The following is a 19,469-nucleotide window of genomic DNA, read 5'->3' as shown; positions in this document are numbered from 1 at the left end:
TATATATATATATATATATATATATATATATATATATATATATATATATATATATATATACTCCACAAGTGAATTTTTAAGTAGTTCTTTCTCTGTAAATGTAACTTCTCTAAGTGTAACGCGCTTCTCGAGAAAGTCTTCCCTCTCCTTCGTTCCTTTCGTTAATATATCTCTTTCTTATTAGAGTAATACAAGTCCACACTGCCGTAAACTATTATTGCGTGTAAACAATATAAGACACGATGTCGCGTCACAAAATGATTTTTATTCGTTTCAACAGGAGAGAAATAGGCTTGCGTTACGAGCCTTGCGAATTCGCGTCGGAAAGATGTCCGAAGTCAGAATGAAAAACGTGATACACAAATGGGACAAGCACTTATTGTTGTGTTGTTGTGTCAATTGAAATATTCGATCGTACATAATCGACACAGTCTTAATGCTTTTCCGTTTTCTTTTTCAGCAGCAAGCATAAACGATACCAGTCTCGAAAATATGCCCGATGAAATTGACAATAATAAAACAAAACAAGTGATACAGGAACTTATCAAGATAATAAACTGCGTAAGGAGTACGAAAGTTACATGGCCTGTTATAGAAGCGTGTGTCAACGTAATCAAAATATACATGCCCATGTCAAATTTCAACTATATGGACTATATTTATCCAATGGCCAAAGGGTTAGCACTTCTCGACGATTTGATGAAGATATACTTTCCCTTATTCATGCCGATTTTCGGATCACTTCGTTATTTAACGTACTAATATTATCCAAACGCGGCGATCCATCAGCGACGTGTGACGGATTCCAACATAGCGCGTGTATGTGGTGTAACAAACGGTGTGGCGAGTTGTGCATCGCCGCATACATTTTGAGTACCTAGAAGAGCGTTATCGACTAATTGTAACAATGAAAAGCATGATGAGAAAATGCCGTGGAGCGACACGTGTGCACCGAGCGGAATATATTTCACGGAATACCGCATTTCAGAAGTGTATACGCGCAACCTATATTTTTGTTTGTAAAAATGTGCGTCGCGCTCGGGTGCAAACGGCTGAATAAATAATCTTGAAGTGCTGAATAAATGAAATGAGACTACTGAATTGTAACGAAACAATATTTCGCGGTAAAACACGTCGAATGCGCAACTCGTTCGTCGCCATGCATAAAAAGAATGTTTGGTATTTGTAATCGCACAACAATCATGCAGAGAGAAATATTGTGTGTGTTACTGTATAAATATACTACTACTATATATACATAATGTACTATATATAATGTACTATATATAACAAATTTAGCATAATATTATAAAATATACCGTAATAAATGCATCGTATAAAATTATAGTGAAGAAAACCATTTCTTTTAATTAAATTCTACTATAAGATCAGTGATGATATAATCTTGTACGCATGTTACTACTATCATTTCGCTATAAAAAATACGGTTAAGGCCAAAAATAACTACGATTTTAGTTCAACTATGTTCTGCTCTCAGTGTAAAAGGAGGTGATTTGCAATTATACAAAAGAACTCAGCAGAGACGACGGAACTTCTTGCTGATCGGACCAGCGCACCGCGAGTCTCCTCCCTCGGAGGACGTTTAGCGAATCTCTATAATGATCAGAAGGAAGGTAAATCTCGGCGGTATAAAACAAGACGAAAGAGCTCCCCCTCTGCGAATAACTGGTGAAATTCGGCACAAACTGAGGTTGTGTGTAAGCCCCGTCACGTCGCGTAAGAATGTATGTATTATTCAGCAGCAGTGTGTCGTCGTTCCGCGAAACTCGGGGTTAGCATGTTTTGGGTGAATATAAATGTACACTGAGTAAGTCAGTAACTATTGCCACCTGAAATATCTTCAAAGCGAAAAAAACAAGGATGATCTTTAAATATCTTCAAAGTTGCTCTACTTAGAAAAAAGAAGCATCATCGCCGCAGGACGCTCTTTTCTCTTCTAACAATAAGTAACTTCGAGGAACTTAAGGTCAACACTATTCTTTCGCTCTGCACTACTGCACTGGTGCAATAAGTAAGAGTGAAAAAGATATATATTTGTCTTACTTTAACTTGTTGCACCAGTGCAGCAGTGCAGAGCGAAAGAACAGACCTTTTGTTTCTCGCTTCGAGAAATATTCCAGTGCTAGGATTCTATAACTCGTTATTGGAGTTAACGACAGTTTCGTTATCGTTGCGCAACTTTTCTACGATATACAAAAGCTGCGCAACGAAACTGTCGTTAACTCCAATAACGAGTTACAGAATCCTAGCACAGGCGGCAATAGTCGACTACGACACCGACTCACCCCGCGTATCGTTTGTTTTACTTCGAAAGTAAATGTAAAGCATCGGATTTAGATGATTAATTGATTCATTTTCTCGTTAATTCGCGACCGTTTCTTCGCTAGGGGTGCACGCGTTATCGTAAATTATAACTGAAACGTCCGACACAAGTGTCCCCCGAATATCCGCGCTAATTGCGCATTGTTTATCGATCATCCCACTTATTGCCGGTCGTTTCGTGCTGTTACTTTTCGCGAATGAATAATCGTCGAACGCACTGCGGCATCGCAATTTATTTATTCGCGAAAACGCGCAATTAACGCGCGCTTTCGCCGAAATAGTTCTTCGCGGAGGAATAACAAACGGCTCGCGATTCGCCGGCCATTATCTGCGGTTTACATATCAGCACGGTAGTTACGTGACTATCTCTCTGGTCTACCTTGAAATGCCGTTTAGTAAATTCGCAGTTGTAACGAAAACGCGCGCGCGCAAACTCACGTGTAATAACGCGTGATACGCTGCTAGGTAACATTTATCCTAGAAAAACAAATGCGCTAGTCATAAACGCGATATGATATGAAAATGTATGCATGTATGCATGCATGCGTACGTAGAAACAAGAGTTTGCCGACGTCGGCCAAACAAGAGCGATAGTTCGACCGAAATATGCCGCGACGATATCTTTCAATTCCGCGCGAGAGTTCGTGGCTGTATGCACATGCAGCCTGAAGACGCATCGAGATATCTCGTCGGGCTGTTTACACATGCATCTGATCAGGTTCGTATCAAAGATATAACTAATGTCAATATATCGTGACTTCGATCGATTGCGCGGATCAAGACGTCGGAGTTTTGAGAACTGTGCGAAAGATTCTTTCGTGATCGCAATTGACAATAGCAGAAACAGCTATTGAAGCGAAGAAGATGCAAAGAATGGTATTGATGCTAAATGATCGATAAATATTTCGGCACGAAAAACAATAATGTTAGGAAAATGAACGTTAAGCGTTTTAAAGTAATGGTAATGTCACACTGCAAAAATGTTATGTTAAATTTACATAACACAAATGATTTTATTAAAAATTAACGCAAAGATGTAACATTTAAACACTATTATTCAATTCAAGTGCCTGTGATACCTCTGTGAGGAGAAGAGTCAGAGAAGAACAGCTGAGAGAGAGTTGGCTTGTAAGACTAGCGAGTGACTATTTGTCCTCTCTTCTTATCGGAATCCGCAAAGTATAGTTAAGTCCTTTATGGCGCGGAGCAATATAGTTTACAGTACAATGACCTGATCAAAATGTGTTTTTAATTAAAGTATATATTTGTTATATCAAAAAAAAAAAAAAAAAATACTGTAAGCTATTTCAAAGAAACTTTTCGAATACTTGATTCTCAGAATCGACTAGACTATTCTTATCGGGCAATTAACGAAGAAGAAACGAAGAAAGAAAACTTTACAGCCAGAAATACTGCAAACAAGGCCAAACAGAACTGACAAGCTCAATTAGAACGCCTTTCGATAGCGTCTAGAAATATCGCGATGTGAGCGATACTTCGTTGAGCATCTCATTGAGGCCGCGACGATATTGCGGCGTCGCCACGCGTCAAAGTATTTTGGTGGAATTGACGATTTATTTATACGATACACACACACGCGGGCGCGACAACGATCACGCACGACGCTCGTGACACGTGACGCTCAGCGATACATGGAGCACGAGGTCCCTTGAACCTTGCGGAGGAGAGGTTAAACGGCCGGGCGTGATAGCGCGTCGTGATTGAATCCTCTCATCGCGATCTGCGATCAACGTTGTTCGACGCCGCGGTTCCTTTAAAAATCCGGCTTAGTCACAGTTCGTAGACTCCGTAATCGGACAGAGCACGCTCTAATCGAGCCTATCGATTTCTCTTGACCTTGTCCTTTCTGCGCTCATGATACTCTTGATAAACAATATCATTCATGCTTCAACATCGCGATATCGCAAAGACGTTTCTTCGGTTTGATCGCGTCTGTAAAATTCGAATGCTCTTTACTGAAATGTATTACATACGAGGAAAGTACAAAGTACAAAGTCAATTAGAATATATACAGAAAAAAAATATATACGTAAAAATTTATTTGTTGTTCAGTATAAAACTTATTCACAAAAATAAACTTTATATTCCATAAATAAATTTTCAAGTATTTTTTCTCCGTGTAACTGAATTTGCTATTACCCGTGTGCTTATTGTATAATTCTCAACGATAATATCGTTATCGTTAAACGTCGTCGCGCAATTTATGTATCTATATGTATCTATATTTATGTATCTTTATGTAATATTATGTATCTATATGATAACACATAATGTAAACATAAACGCAAACGTAAACAAAATTGCAGAATAAGCCTGTTTCACCAAAAAAAGTGTTGCAAAAAAAATTAAATTGTAGAATATACAGTTTATTCACAGAAATAAATTTCATTTTACAAAAATTAAATTTATTCCACAGAAATAAACCTTATATCCCACAAATAAATGTTCAAGAATTTTTTCAGTACAAAGACTAAAAGAAACCTCGATTGTCACTGATAGAAAAAATATCTAAGAAATAAAATATATTTATTCGATATGAGCACTGATAACATATTCACTTGTACTATATAAAATATTTTTCAAGTAAAAAGATAAGCATTTTTAAAAAATCGAGTTTTTCATGAAAGCAATTGTTTCTTCTAAAATTCTTCTTAAATAACAGAATTTAAATTTTCTATTTAAATAACGTTTAAGTAAACGTGTAATTAGTATTTCCACCAAATAAATACTTTTATTTTTCAGATATTTTTTTCTCTCAGTGTAGAAAATATTCCTGCGGGATCTTTATAGTCGATTAATTATTCTTACTTTTCTCAACCAAATTTTAATGCAGCCAAATGTTCAGACAAATGTTCTTGGTGGCGGTAACAAAGATATCGTTTTTTTCCAGCGAATTTTTGACCTGATCAATTACACGAATTGAGACTTTTTGCCAACGCAAAACACTACAAATAGAATTCCCGTCGAGGGTCTCGTTGCGAATTATGAATTATCGCCTGTAGAATAAGCCTTAGACAAACGCGTTTCCGCGGCAGCGAGATACGACAGAAGGCAGGCGTTAAGCTGGAAGAAAATCCAGCTGTGTGCGCTACAGAGCTTCTCGTTAACTACTTAGGTGATTCGAACCTCTCTCTTTCTCTCTCCAAGTGAGCATCTCTTTGCGTGATGCAAAATGATTCGAGCGTCAAACAGCAAATAAAACGGACTATTTACGCAATGGACCGGTTGGTCACGCTAATTGGTACAAGCCGTGGCTGGGGTCTTTGTGAAAAGTTCCGCGGACAGAATTGAGTGCGAAAACGCGAGTAAATGTTTGCTGCGGGCGTTTCGAAAACGAGAAAGGTGGATATTTAATGTCGGGCGCCGCGCGCGCATTCGATCTCCGATGGAAATTTCCCGGTTCTTCCTTAACGTTTACGCTTTGCGACACGGTGATATTTTAATGACGGGACGCCACACGGGATAATGTACTAAAAATGCTTTCCGTGGTGAATATCTGTTGCAAAGTTGCTAAATAAAATAACAAAAATATAGTGTGGAGGATGAAATGCGTACGAAATGGAGCATCTCTCAATCAGAGTGTATATCCATACTGAGAAAATTATTTTTGTATTTGGAACTAAAATATTTGATACATACGTATTTAGTTGGCATGTTTTTTATTTATATCAAGTGAGATGTATTATTGAGAAAGCGAAACAACGACAATAAAATTTTTTGGCTACATTTACCAACATTTTGGCTGATCTCATTTCAACCAAATTATTTGGCCCGATAGATCAGATTTTTGTTTTGACAACAAAATGCTTTTTTGAGAGAAAAATATTTGAAAATTTATTTGTGAGATACAAAGTGTATTCCTAAGTGTGTTAATTTCTATGAAATAAACTTTTGTCCCACAAATAAATTTTCAAGTATTTTTTCCTTGTATTCAGTGTATGTATGTGCCGATCGGTGTATTCGCATCGAGCTTGATGATGAGGTCACGAATCCTCGGCGTCGATGTAGGTCAATTAATTCAAAGTATCGATTTTCTTCGAAGAGCGAGCGACGCTCACAAGGGCATGTCCCTTGAATCGGCGTACGAACGTTATTTCTTATTCACATGGGAAGAGGAGAGCTTCATTCTACGTGGTGCGATTCGAATTCAGAAAGAATTGCGTAAGAGGCATTCGAACGAGCGCGCAGTTGAGTCAGTCTGTAGTGCGATAAAACGTAATATACTGTTACTTTCAGTTGCCAGCTTGAAGTGCGTTATAGCCCCCATTAAACTACAAATAATTCTACCATGAGCGCTATTCAATAGGATTGTTACGATTACACGCATCGTGATGATTTCTAGAACCGCCAAAGTTTGCCGAACTTGATCTAGGGGATGACGATATCAGAGAATACAGCGTGACATCAATGAGAGCGTATCTACTTTTCGACTGGTCGGAAGCGGTCATGCATTTTCACCGATAGGTCAAAGGTGTGACATGTGCCGAGAGCAAAAACAAAGCGTGCGCACTACACTACACCGAATACATACAAATAAACCGGCGTACGGGCATGCCGAATGCATTTAGGTGTGACATGTGAATGCGGAATGGCGTTGGGACGGGTAAGTGAATCGACGTCGAGGTTTTCGAATGTCGGCAATCCCGACGAATATCGCGACTCCGAGTATCGCTAATTATCTCTTTGAATCGTGGTGTATCCTCAAAAATACACTGAGAAAAAATACTTGAAACTTTATTCGTGAGATATAAAGTTTACATACCCGGAGGTCAACTTTATTGTACAGAAATTAATTTTATTTCACATATATCAACTCCTCTTACACTCAGAAAAAAATATTTGAAAATTTACTCGTGAGATATAAAGTTTATTTCACAGAAACCTCTAATTTTATTCATCTCTAATTTGAGAAGTAACGCTAATTTGAGAAGTGGCACACGGACAATTACTAACGTAATAGACATTTCATCTTCGGATAATCACGTCGCGATATTAAGAACAATGCCAGGGAATATTGTTTGATTTTTCTGATGTTCAGTTGCAGGCCCACAACGGGGATGATTCTACCATTCACACACAATAGAATAAATTCCGGCTGAAGTAATCCTGTCAGCGGCACTGTCACGGAATCAATGGACTTACGCACGAGCGCGTCGCACCCGAGAAATCAGCTATCACGATATAATCAACGTGCAGTCTCAATAATTCGGTCACGCGTCTACCAGATAATAAATCAGAATCGCGGCGTTTTATTCGACTTATCGTGTGCGCCTCTGAAAGAATTATGTCGGAGGAACGACTTTGGCGAGTTTATTCAGGAAGACACGTGGGATTTCGCGAGGATTATCATGTTAGTTAACAATTTTTTGCTCGTCTCGTTTTTTGCTCGTAGGTTAACTAAATATCTGGTAGAATATGAACGAACTAGAATCCCAATTAAAGTTACAAAAATCAAATCACTAGGTATCTAGTTAATCCAACCATATTTCTTTTTCCCTGTGAAACAGAGAGAAAAAGCGCGAGCTCTAATTCCTCACGAAGCCAGGTCAAGGCGATTTGTCAGCGAGAGACATGACCTTTTATCTTGGAAAAGAACGCGAACAGGTGCGTAGGTGCACACTACGTGTATACCTTGAAGGTGCATATCGTGAAGGTGCTTTCTACGAGTTATATTGGTTTTATCGCCAACAGACCATGCGAAAGTTCGCTTATTCTTCCACGACGATGGGCAATATATTATAGTAGCTATTTTGCAGATCGCTCCATTTTGCAAATCGATAATTCAGTAATGAATATTCAACTCTCACCGCAGCTCGTTTCGCATCGCCTCGATTGGAATAGCCTTTCCCTCGGCTCTACTCCCACGCGTTTTTACCTCGCGGATTCTGCACGTGACGTGTAGAACGTATAAGAGATGACACATCACTTTTTGTGAAAATGCCGGCGCCACGTCACATGAGCCTCATTAAGCCCATATCATATTAATAATTATATTACGATTATGCAAAACCAAAGGACGGCTAAGCGAGAATCGCGGATCGTGATCTCTTTTCCAGTTCTTTTCCAATCGATCAAGAGATAATTGTAAACGCAGACGCAGCCGCCAATCGCTGCACGATAAAAGATATCTGTGTTGAAATCGACTCACGTGAAAAGTTTTATGTTAATTTAATGTATTGAATGTCGTTGTGTTATTTTAACTACTATTAGTTGAGTTTACCGCATCTAAGTGTTAAAATGACACAATTTATGTGTAAATATTGTTACGAGAAAGAAAAAATTCTTGATGACATATTTTACACGTAAAGTATATGGATTATTTGTCTACATACTTGCTTTGTGTCAAATTAATGGAAAAATTAGAGTAGACAAATTGCGACATGTGTCCAAATTTTAGTACAAAACTTTTAACGGTGTAGCGCAATACGGGCTTTAGTTGACGAACGAAACGCAAATGCGGAAATGCTAGGAGGAAATAGCAATTGTGATAGCGATTATTTGCTTCTGCGAAAGATCTTCGGCTGATTAATTGGCTGAAGTGAGTCAAGCGAATGTGTAATCGGTACCCGCGATACGGGGCTCCCACCTCGCGCCAGAATCCACGAGGTTTCAGCGAATATGTCGCAATGAATAATCCGAGAACGCGCTTTGGAAATTTTCGTGACACAATGCGAACGGAAGGAACGTTAGATGAATATGCAACGACAAAAACTTTTAATGCCATATCTATTTCACTTGAAATCACATAAATTTTCTCTCTGACTACAGAATATATGGATATAGCACTTTTCTCCGTGTACAGAAGTATCGTTTCTGGAACAGCAAATTGAAAATAATAGATTTGTTCTTACGAGGTGATTTGCTGTCTCATATCAACAAGCCATTTATTACTGGCACTTTGTTAGATTAGCAAAACTTTTTCTCTCACAGTACTGAAAATAAACGTCCGAAGAAACTCGTTTGAAACAATATTCCAGAGTCTACCACAATATATTCTACAGTGTATACCGTCAATAATATATGTTCGTTAATAATGCGTCTCGATCGAGAACGCATTTGATGTCATGATATATTAAAGAATTATTCTCGTTTCTTTCTCATCGAACAATAAAATATTCACAGGCAGACATGAGGAAAATTTACGCAAAAGAAAGGAAAATGAGTCGCGTTGCGACAATTTTACTTGACGGCTCACCTTTTGCGGTTAATCTCAATTTCAAATAATCGACGACAGGAGAAGAACGAGGCTGTGAGCTGCCGATAAGGATCGCCCTAATTTATAAACGCGTCTAGACTCGTCTTTTCTTTCACCGAACTGACGCACGTGCCATTTTGCTTTCAGAGTGCACATTTACGTCGACGTCAATTCGACGAACAAGGAACACCGACAGCGTCCTTATGCGCGTCACACGCGCACGCGACAAACGCGATGACGTTTCTTTTGTCAGCAGAAAGAAAGTACGGATCTGTCGCGTCGCCGGCGTTATGTCGACTTGGCGAACGTGAGGGCCGATATGTAACAGTTGAAAAGCATGGCAAGTATTTCGCTCGTTCGACGTTTACGGAAATGAATAATTTATGAGGTGAGAATAAGCATGAAATATTTAAGTCCGCGCGTAGTGTAGAAAGAGAAACGCGTCGCGACGATGGCGGCGACGTACGAAAAAGCAAAGGCGCTTTCCTGCATCTTCTCTGTCTCTACACGGACACGCTTTCGAGCGAATTCGAGAAAGCTATGACGTCCGATGATAGGAACGAGCAATAAGAGAAGCGCGACCGAACGCTACATTCGAGATCAAATTATTTCACGCGACTGCGCGAATTTAGAAAAATTGTGTCACTCTTATCGGATCGACGTTATTTCGCGATGCAGTTTCCCGCGTTTCAAGAGTCGTCTTTAATTCAATTTATAAAGTTCACTTTGAACAAGTCGCGACAGAATTTAAAATAGAATTCCACGAAAAAACATTTGAGAAATCAGAATTATACCCAAGGCAATATTTAACACACACACACACACACACACACACACACACACACATTTCTCTCTTTTCATTTTTACAAATCTTTAAATGGTTACTGCGTTTTTATGTTATATATATGACGCGAATAATTACAAAGAGAAATCTCTCTCGCATTTTAGTATTACGTATTTTAGTATTTATGTTATAAATATAATAATATTAAAAATATTTCAAAGCGTGCTTCACGCAATATGAGTGAATATTCACTTGATTTTGCGTGAATTCATCTCGACAAAGGATTTTAAAGAATTTTTGCAGGTAACTAGTTGCGCATTAATATTTTCAGCCTTAGAAGCCACGACAACTGCACAAAGCGATGGAAAATTTACTTAGCCTCGAGGTGGCGATTAAGGAGACCAGCGGCGGAAAGCATCGGAGTAATTTCCTCGTCGCCGAGGAGGATAGCGATTTCAAGAAAAAATCAGTTTTCCGTTTATGCGCGGGAAAAACTGTTAGGGATGCTACACCCACGTGTTCTATAATATATAGAGAGAAAATTTACGTGATTTCAAGTTATATAAATATGACATTAAAGGTCAGCTTTTAGCTTAATAAGAATAATATTGTTGTAGACAAGAAAGAGACTAGCGACGAGAGACAAACGAATATATAATCCTCACATCCATTCATAAATTTGCTCGCAGATATTGTTAAAATGCTGTTGCCGCAAATTCTACGTCTCACAGACAATTTTCTCTATGACAATCTATATCTTTTCTATACTGATTTCCAAATACAAAAAACAGCGATAAATCTTAATTGACATTTAGAATTAAATTGACATTAGAATTCTATATGGGCCAGCAAAACATTTCCTTAAGTATGTGCGTGGGCGAAACATAACATTAACATTAATATTTCGTTACGGCAATCATATTTAGGCAAATAATATCCTTAGCATTTTCTCCATGTATTTTTAACTGCACTGCAATTTCAGACTCGCGAACGTTCAAACAACGTTCTTCAACGAGAAAATCTGTTTTAGGAAACGGCTACAAATTTGGTTGGATTATTATTATCACGTGGCTGTTCCCACGAATTTATCTGATCTCTCGCATTTTTGTTTCAATTTTCTCCTGATGGTAAACAACGCGAAAAGTATCCGAGTTAATTGAACACCCACGCGGAGCTACACGTGGCGCGTCGCTGAATTAAAAAATGAGGACGAAAAAAACGCGTTCGCCATTCAGCGCGCCGCTTAGAGAAAGTAAAATTGCGTAAAAGAAGAAGTAGCCTGGAGAAAGTAAAATCACGCAGAGAGGTGGGTGACGGATTTCGCGGAGCGAACAGCGAGTGCAGTGCATTCGCCGATTGGAATGTCAATAGCCGACATTTTCGCCAACTATCCCCTGAGTAGAAACTTAATTGCCGCGCTCAAGTTTGACGGGCGCCGCTTAACGATGAAATCTCGAAGAAACAGGCCGCATGATCAAAGCAAAATATCAGAGCAACATTCGCTCACACTGTCAGATCTCTGCGCGGGACGTAAAAATTTATAAGCGCATTATTGGAGCACATCGAAACGCGCAATAAATATTTCGAGCGCGCGGAGAAATATTCACGTTCGCGTGCCACCATCAGTTTGTGCGGTGGATAAACAAAAAAATTTTACAAAATAATGATTTTTTTTCATAAAAATTCTCTTCGATTTATCATGTCTTTAGTAGTGCAGGAACAGATCATCTGCTTTGCTAATAATAACATGATAAATTGCGTCAGGAGCATATTTTTTAATAGCATATTTCAGAATTCCTGAGATATAAATAGCACGTGCGCGGAGAAAATATTTTAGTGAAAATTACGTTAAAATTATATCTCTTTTTACAGTGTTTTTTGCAAAACTAGGACACATACGGAAATTGTGGTATAAATTATCGTAGAAATAATAAATTTGACAATCCACCTAGTATAAGATATAAAAAACAACAAGTTATTACTTAGTTAGTTAATAATTTTGTGGTAAAAAGTCAAACGCGCATAACATTTTTAAACAAATATGTGGTAAATTTTATCATAATTCTGTGTATGATTCAAGATTACAAAAATATCATGATTTTTTCTACAATATTTTTTCCGTATATGAAAAACGAAAGGATAATAAATTACTGCAGAATGTTTGTCTATTTCTCGGTTAGAAAATTTTATAATAATTTTTACTACAAAATTCTCTCCATATAATGTCTGACTAACAATGTAAAATGGAACAAAATATATTTAAACTAAACATGCGTATTTTCAGTCTCCTTTGTAATTGGATCCTTTTCAACAATCATACACACACATATATACACACGCAAAATATTTGCAGCGATATTGAAGTCAAGATAAATGTCAGAATAACCGACAAAAAAGAAAGAACAAGCAATCCTTGGACTTGTATTATTATTGTGAGTAACCATTTAAAAGAATCTCTAATTACAGTACGAAACGTACGTTTGATTTACACGCGTTTCGCTTAATTTCATATTGTTAATCAGACATCGCGAGTACATTAACTTCCTTTTGCGCGCCAACAATCAACGTGCAAGCTCTTGTTTGCCCTTCAGCACTTATCTTAATTAGCTGAAGAACGTTCCGCGTGAAGAACGAGATTTCGTTTTTCTGTGAAACGGCCCCAGGGGGCGAGGTCTTTTTTTAACAAAAAATCGATCGGGGCAACAAAATAAATATCGCGCTCGCCGGTTCTCCGACAACTACTGCCTCTTACGGCCACGTTGATTAGCCGCAGAATATAAAATCGCAATTTTCCCTCCGCTGTCGTCACGGCTTGAACCGCGCAGGAGTGGATTGTGACGCTCGAGCGATTCTGTTTTCGCGCTTTTGACGTTGCCGACACGTCCGTGGAAATTGGAAATTCCGCGGCCGGAACGACGCGGGCGATTAACGAGCCGCGCGGAAATTGCGCCGGGCTACGCGGGACGATGCCGAACGTCATCCAGGAACGATCTCGTCCCTGTCCGAACGATAAGTGGCCATTTACTGGCGGCGCGAATAAACGCGAATAAACGCCAATACTGTTTAACGCGTTTAAACGCGTTTAAACGGATTGTTTCTTTCTGACGTTGCGCACGGTCATCGCACCTTTGTGCCCGGATAATTAAAGTCACTGGATACAATGAAGTACACTGAGAGAAAAATGTTTGTATAGGTTGTAATCATACAGAGAAATAATTACTATAAATTATGGTCAAGACAACTATTTCTTAGTCAATCCTACTACAATTTTAATGATAATAATAAAATAATATAATGATATAATAATATAATAATAAAATTATATAAATGTTACTATCTTCGTATTGATAATCACAAAATATGGTTTAGACCCAATTTAGAGAGTAATTATTTCTCTATATAATTATAATTACAAATATGAAACATTTCTTTTTCAGTGTACCGCAATATATACTCAGTGCTCTAGCATTTGGAACTAATATGGCATTGGTTAGTGCACACAGAGCACACTTACAATCAACATTACCGATTTGATCAGAGCATTCTGATTCGGTTCGATCTGTTAAAAACGCCATTAGTACGTACGGCATATTCATGAAGCCAAAGTAGCGCTATAATTGCGGTATTTTGTTATGTCTTTGGCGATTTCAAGGGTAATATTTGAACTGCGAGCCATTCCCGAGAGAGAGACGGATCATCCCGCTTACGAGTTGTGGTGCGATCTCAGCGATTGCGTAGTTCCCGCACGTAGCAGCACACGGTAGTCTGTCGTGTAATCGAATAATAGGGTGCCGTCGATACATCTCGTGCTGGGCTCAAGCCCGTGCGATGGGTTCACGCGCAAACCGAGGGTGGATTTCGTCCTGTCTATCGTAACGCGCGGGTGAAGATGGGCAATTGAATCGCTGGTGCGCGCGTGACGCTCGATTTATTCGCAACATGTCGTCGACGCATCCTCGTACAATGAGCCGACATTATCGGCGTCGTTAATTACCGTCGCGAACGAAGCAGAAGCAAGAAATGCGCAATCGCGCAATGACGCAAATTCGCTCCTTCTTGTATGTATGTCGAATCACCGGCGTGTAATAATTAATTTTAACGGTGACTCAATAACGCGGAACAAATGTGTGAAATGGAAGCATTTATCGGGACGAGACATTCCTGGAAGAACGCGTCGGATTTGAGAAGTGCGTCACCCGGATGATCGCGGAAAGAAAGTGACGGCTTTTTCGAAATCCTCGAAAAACAAGAAAAGCTCGGAAATCCGACGAGAGCTCTTTTAATTTACGTCTCGTCTATCCGGTACGCTTTTCTTTTTACATCCCGTGCTATTGTGCCGACCCTCCGCGGGGAATTTACTCCAGGATATGTGAAATTTGCTCGGAGTGTGCCGCGACCGTAGCGAATTGGATTCGCGTTTGCACGGCTTCTGCTGCTTAAAATTATTTGTATAACGAAAGTCTGACAGATCCCGCTCGGGACATCTCGTGTGGGCGCGAATACAACGCGAGGCAGAGAGTCTCTCTTTGAGACTCGCAAAATACACGAGAAATCGAATTCAGAAAACGCGTTGACCAAGGGATAGAGAGAAAGATAGAACAAGGCGTGAGAGAAAGAGAAAGGGAAAAGGGTGAAGGAGGGAAATATAAGCGGATAAGATCGTACCTTCAGAGATGCCATGTCGGACACGGATCGATGCGTCTGAATGGTCTCCAACTGATCCAAGCACCAGTCTAGCTCTTCTATTGTTTCCACAGCCAGCTTCATGAAGGGCTCCTCTGAAAAACAGGAGGAAAAGCAAATTTAATACTATAAAAGCACATTTGCGCGCCGCCGAGCAATAAATCAACGTGAAAAGGTTTCGTCCGAACTGAGAACGGCTTTCGGCCAAACTTGCCACGCTCTTCGAGATCAAAAGGACATCCTGAACTCTACATTATTTATTCTCCTATAAAGTCATCTAAAATTCGGTAGAAACCTTCAAGAGACATTGTAAACGATGTTTATAGGAAAAAAGCAACGTTACACTGAGAGAAAAATTTAGTAAATATTATCAAAATTTGATTACTATTACTAAATGATAGACGTAAATATAGCGAGCCAAAGCTATGGCAATACTTATTAATTAATTTAGTTCTGTAAAATAAATTATTTATTTGACAGAAGTAAAATTTATTTGCTTCCAGAATATATTTGGTAAATAAAACTTATTGATTAGTTGAGCAAAATAAGCGATTTTGTAATAGTTACAAAATTTTTGATAGGTTCAAACAACTATCTATAATATTATAATAGATATTGAAACGATGTAATAGCTGCAAATGAATGAATTTTTCGTTGTGCTGCAACAAAACATACTTATACTGATAACAAAATAAAACTCGTACCTACTGAATTTTTTATTATATGGGATATAACGATTTCATAACAATTATAAAATATCTGTTCATAACTGTAATATATTTCATATTAAATATTTAACATTAAGTAACTATTACTAAATTATTTAATTGATGTTACTGTGAATGCAATTACGTCATACTCCCGATCTATTAAATATTTGGTAATTATTATCATATTTAACATTAGTTACTAAGGATTCAATGAATTTCTGTAACTAAATGCAGTTTGTTATAGTTACCAGTCTTTTCTCTCAATGTACAAACGACCACGCATCAAATATTCTCGTCGTGGAAAATTGGCTTTCACCTGACCGTGAAATTTCGAATTGATCTTTTAATATTTTATCTCTCATTGTTTGAGGTCACTCACACACATACACTCACAATGTTATTGTCAGGTCTTTAGAACGTCTAAAATTTTAAACTGCGCTCGATAAAAGAATCATGAAGCCCTCGGGGCCAACGCAACAATCTCAAAAAGCACGAAATTCGAGGAAAACAGCTGGGCGCGCGTGTGTCCCGAAGGTCGTAATAATAAATGCGTTCTTTAGCGAAAGAACGTGACCTAGATGTAAAATTGCCGCCACAAAGAAAGTCGACGCGAAACGCGACGAAGCGAAGTTGGTACAACTTTGATGAGATGGCGGGAATGAGGATACCCCATCGGAGGGTTTGGAGGTTCGCGCGTGTTTTGCGAGGGAAATCCCCGAATAGAGGAACGAAAATTATTCAAATGCGATGGTAAGCAATAAACAGCCGCGGCTACACGTTTGGCTGCGCGCATGAACGATAAACGACGCGAATAAAAATGCATAGAAACCTCCTTTGCCGGTGATTAAGCTCGCCTGACAAATAGTCAACTAAAGCGTATTAAATCCCTTGTCCCTGCGAAATGAACTGCAATCGCCGACAATATGCGTTCGAAATGGGATTCTGCATTGAGAAAAAACGTTCTATACTACTTGTGACTATAATTACAGAAGAGAAATAATTACTGTAAATTATGGTCAATTTTTTAAATTAAATTAAATTAAATTTAATTTTTTACTATAGTGTGTGTTAGTTTATAACAACCTTAAATGCATTTTACTACTGACATTTACGTGTTAAAGCAACTGAAAAGTATGATTGGAGCTAAAAATAATTTTAGTCAGATTGATCATTTTTCTCTCATCGTGAGCAAACACTTATTGAGAGGTCCGTCTGAAGCGACAACAACGAAAGTACACCATTCACTCTCACATAGCGCGATGTAATATATATAATGTCATAATAATGACGTAATAATGATGTAATTTTAAATTTTTACCTCCTGGCGCCAAAATCCGCGGCTGTGGCGTACTGCTGCCCTGTTGGCCGCTACTCCTTCGCGACCTGCAAGAAACAAGTCGAAAATCAATTAGATATCAAGTTAAGAAATACTATGTATACATTGAGATAAGAATGTTTGCCATTTTTCATTATAATCAGATAGTAAGATAATTATAATCAGAAAAATCATTTTTGCGGTAAATCTTATTAACGTGTGTCACTGATAATAACTTCACATTTATTGCTACTACTATTTTTCTATAACAATAAGAAGATTATATAACTGGCGCCGAAAATAACCATAATTTTTTGTGAGGTTTACTATTTTTTTTCAAAGTATATGTAACAGGGTAAACCACACAATTATTGATATCTCCCTTAGTTATTGGTATTCTAAAAAAAACCTGCTTTTTCATGTAACCAGCAGTTAAGTTGCTTGTTTGCATTCTATGATTACAAAAACGCGAGAAAAATTAGGTTTTTCTAAGATGTCAATGACCAAGGGTATATCAACAATGTGTTCTAGCCTAATGTCAATCGAGAGGAAGACGTGAATCTACTCACTTGTTCGTCGGCACATTCGTGAGCGACAGGAAATTGTTCCTGACCGAGCGCAGAGAAGCAAGAATCTGTGCGAAGGGTGTAACGATGAGGTCCTCGCCATGGCTGTAAACGAAAAAGAGGCATATTTAGTCATCGACGTCTCGCTCCAGTCGCGCATAATCGGAAGGGCAAGGGACAACGGCTGAGCTACGAAACTTTCGTCAAAAAAACCAGCGTTTACTTTGCCTTCTGTAAGCTGCATGCAGGCGTGACAGCACGATATAACATTACTAATGTGTAACTCCCATTCTGTTTATTCGCTCACACACACTTACACATAAAATATGTATAGACATACACACAAACACACTCGTACGCTCTTGACGCATTTCGCCGTGAACACACAAAGAATGTTGTATATTAAAAAAAGATCAAACGACTCCACAGTATACATACACACACGCATGCACACACGCGCACGAAATCTGGCAGTCTCGAATGTGAAGAAAAAAATTACTCTAATTCAGTAAACCTTTATGTTTTTTTACGTTGAGGACTAATATGCTGTTTTACGTCACATTGCGCTGTGACACACGATACACTGCACTCATCGATACTTCAGAGATAAAAGACGAGTCACAAGTGAACGCGCGCGGAGCTAGCCGCTTATTCAGAGACATCACTCGTGGTTTCTCGCACGCGTCGTTTCTTGCGAGCTCGACATTGTGAACGAGCTCTTTCTACGCGAATCCTTTTTCTACGCGACGTAACGAGAAAACATATTATCCGAGCGGTATACTACGAAGAATGATGTAATGACTCGAGCCACGACGGCAATGTTGCCACCCCTGCGCTTCAATTTCCGCTTTATCGCTATCGCCCGCGCGATCGTATGCAAAATAACGTCCTCTTTATTATATCGCCTCGATGCCAAAGAATATCGCGTTTATCTAAGGCCTCGGGAGTTTTATTCAAACTGACATCCGTAACGGTCGCCATGTGTCACGTCGACTTATCGCGTCGCGTCGCATTTTGCCCGCTCTTCCGTTCCCACGAGCATTCGAAAGCCGGCTCCGGAATATCCGGGCCACTTCTCCCGACTCGTTTGCCATTTGTCCCTATGTCAAGCGATGCGTTCTCGATCTCACACCCTGCCCAAGTCTAACTATCGCGCGCGTCCGTTGGCCGAGCGACACGATCTCTCTACACAGTTCACGGCGGAATTCGATTTTTTTAACTTTCACTACATTGCAATAACGTGGTAACGACTGATGAGCCGTGTGCATTAACGATTCAAGAGCATTTCACGTGTGTCGTCGGTGTGAATCGTAGGCGTATATGTGTATCTGATAAAATTCTTCGGCTTCTCCTCTCAACTCAAGCAACAATTATTAACTGTAACGATAAGAGAATTGTGTACTGAAAAAAAAGTTTGGTATTTGTAACTATAATCATATAGAGAAATAATTACTATAAATTATAATTAAACAAATTATTTCTTTATTAAATTTTAGTATATATTTAGTGATAACAATTTTATGTGCATATTACCATTTTCGCGTTATCAAAAAAATAATGAAATTACGCCTACGATTCACACCGACGACGCACGTGAAATGCTCTTGAATCGTTAATGCACATGGCTCATCAGTCGTTACCACGTTATTGCAGTGTAGTGAATAAAATATGGGCCAAAACTAATTATAAGTTTAGTTAAATCATTTATTTTTTCTCTCAGTGCACAAATAAATTTCAAGTTTTTTCTCAGTTTTTTCTTAATATTTATCAGAAACACACACACACACACATATATATATATATATATATATATATATATATATATATATATATATATATATATATATATATA

General features: G+C 38.6%; 2 protein-coding genes and 1 long non-coding RNA gene across 20 annotated transcripts in view; 2 read left to right on the top strand and 1 right to left on the bottom strand.

Moving 5' to 3' along the window:
- Positions 1 to 1,083, top strand: part of LOC116840699 — a 1,790-nt gene extending 707 nt beyond the window's left edge. The window contains exon 2 of one of the 2 annotated variants that reach the window (XM_032807775.1): positions 464 to 1,083. In XM_032807775.1, the coding sequence (XP_032663666.1) occupies positions 464 to 762 (299 nt within the window). In that variant the 3' untranslated portion in view covers positions 763 to 1,083. Of the gene's footprint in view, positions 1 to 460 lie in introns of both variants that reach the window. The other variant, XM_032807774.1, reaches the window with a different exon arrangement.
- LOC116840694 (cAMP-specific 3',5'-cyclic phosphodiesterase) overlaps positions 1 to 19,469 on the bottom strand; it is a 474,033-nt gene that overhangs the window by 47,615 nt on the left and 406,949 nt on the right. For all 15 annotated transcript variants that reach the window (XM_032807761.1, XM_032807763.1, XM_032807765.1 and 12 more), the window contains 3 exons: positions 17,621 to 17,722; positions 17,055 to 17,119; positions 15,009 to 15,121 (listed from right to left, as the gene is read on the bottom strand). In XM_032807761.1, the coding sequence (XP_032663652.1) occupies positions 15,009 to 15,121; positions 17,055 to 17,119; positions 17,621 to 17,722 (280 nt within the window). The remainder of the gene's footprint in view (positions 1 to 15,008; positions 15,122 to 17,054; positions 17,120 to 17,620; positions 17,723 to 19,469) is intronic.
- LOC116840700 lies at positions 2,777 to 12,636 on the top strand. Of its 3 annotated transcripts, none has more exons than XR_004377400.1 (4): positions 2,777 to 3,061; positions 6,707 to 6,967; positions 7,403 to 7,968; positions 9,707 to 12,636. It is a non-coding gene; the product is annotated as an uncharacterized LOC116840700 (long non-coding RNA). The 3 variants fall into 3 exon arrangements; XR_004377398.1 differs by having other exon boundaries at positions 7,403 to 9,947; positions 10,675 to 12,636; XR_004377397.1 differs by having other exon boundaries at positions 7,403 to 12,636.

Source organism: Odontomachus brunneus, unplaced genomic scaffold (genome assembly GCF_010583005.1).
Source record: "Odontomachus brunneus isolate Ranch 3 - 2012 unplaced genomic scaffold, Obru_v1 Obru_scaffold_011, whole genome shotgun sequence".
NCBI lineage: Eukaryota > Metazoa > Arthropoda > Insecta > Hymenoptera > Formicidae > Odontomachus > Odontomachus brunneus.
This window is presented reverse-complemented; position numbering and strand designations above follow the sequence as displayed.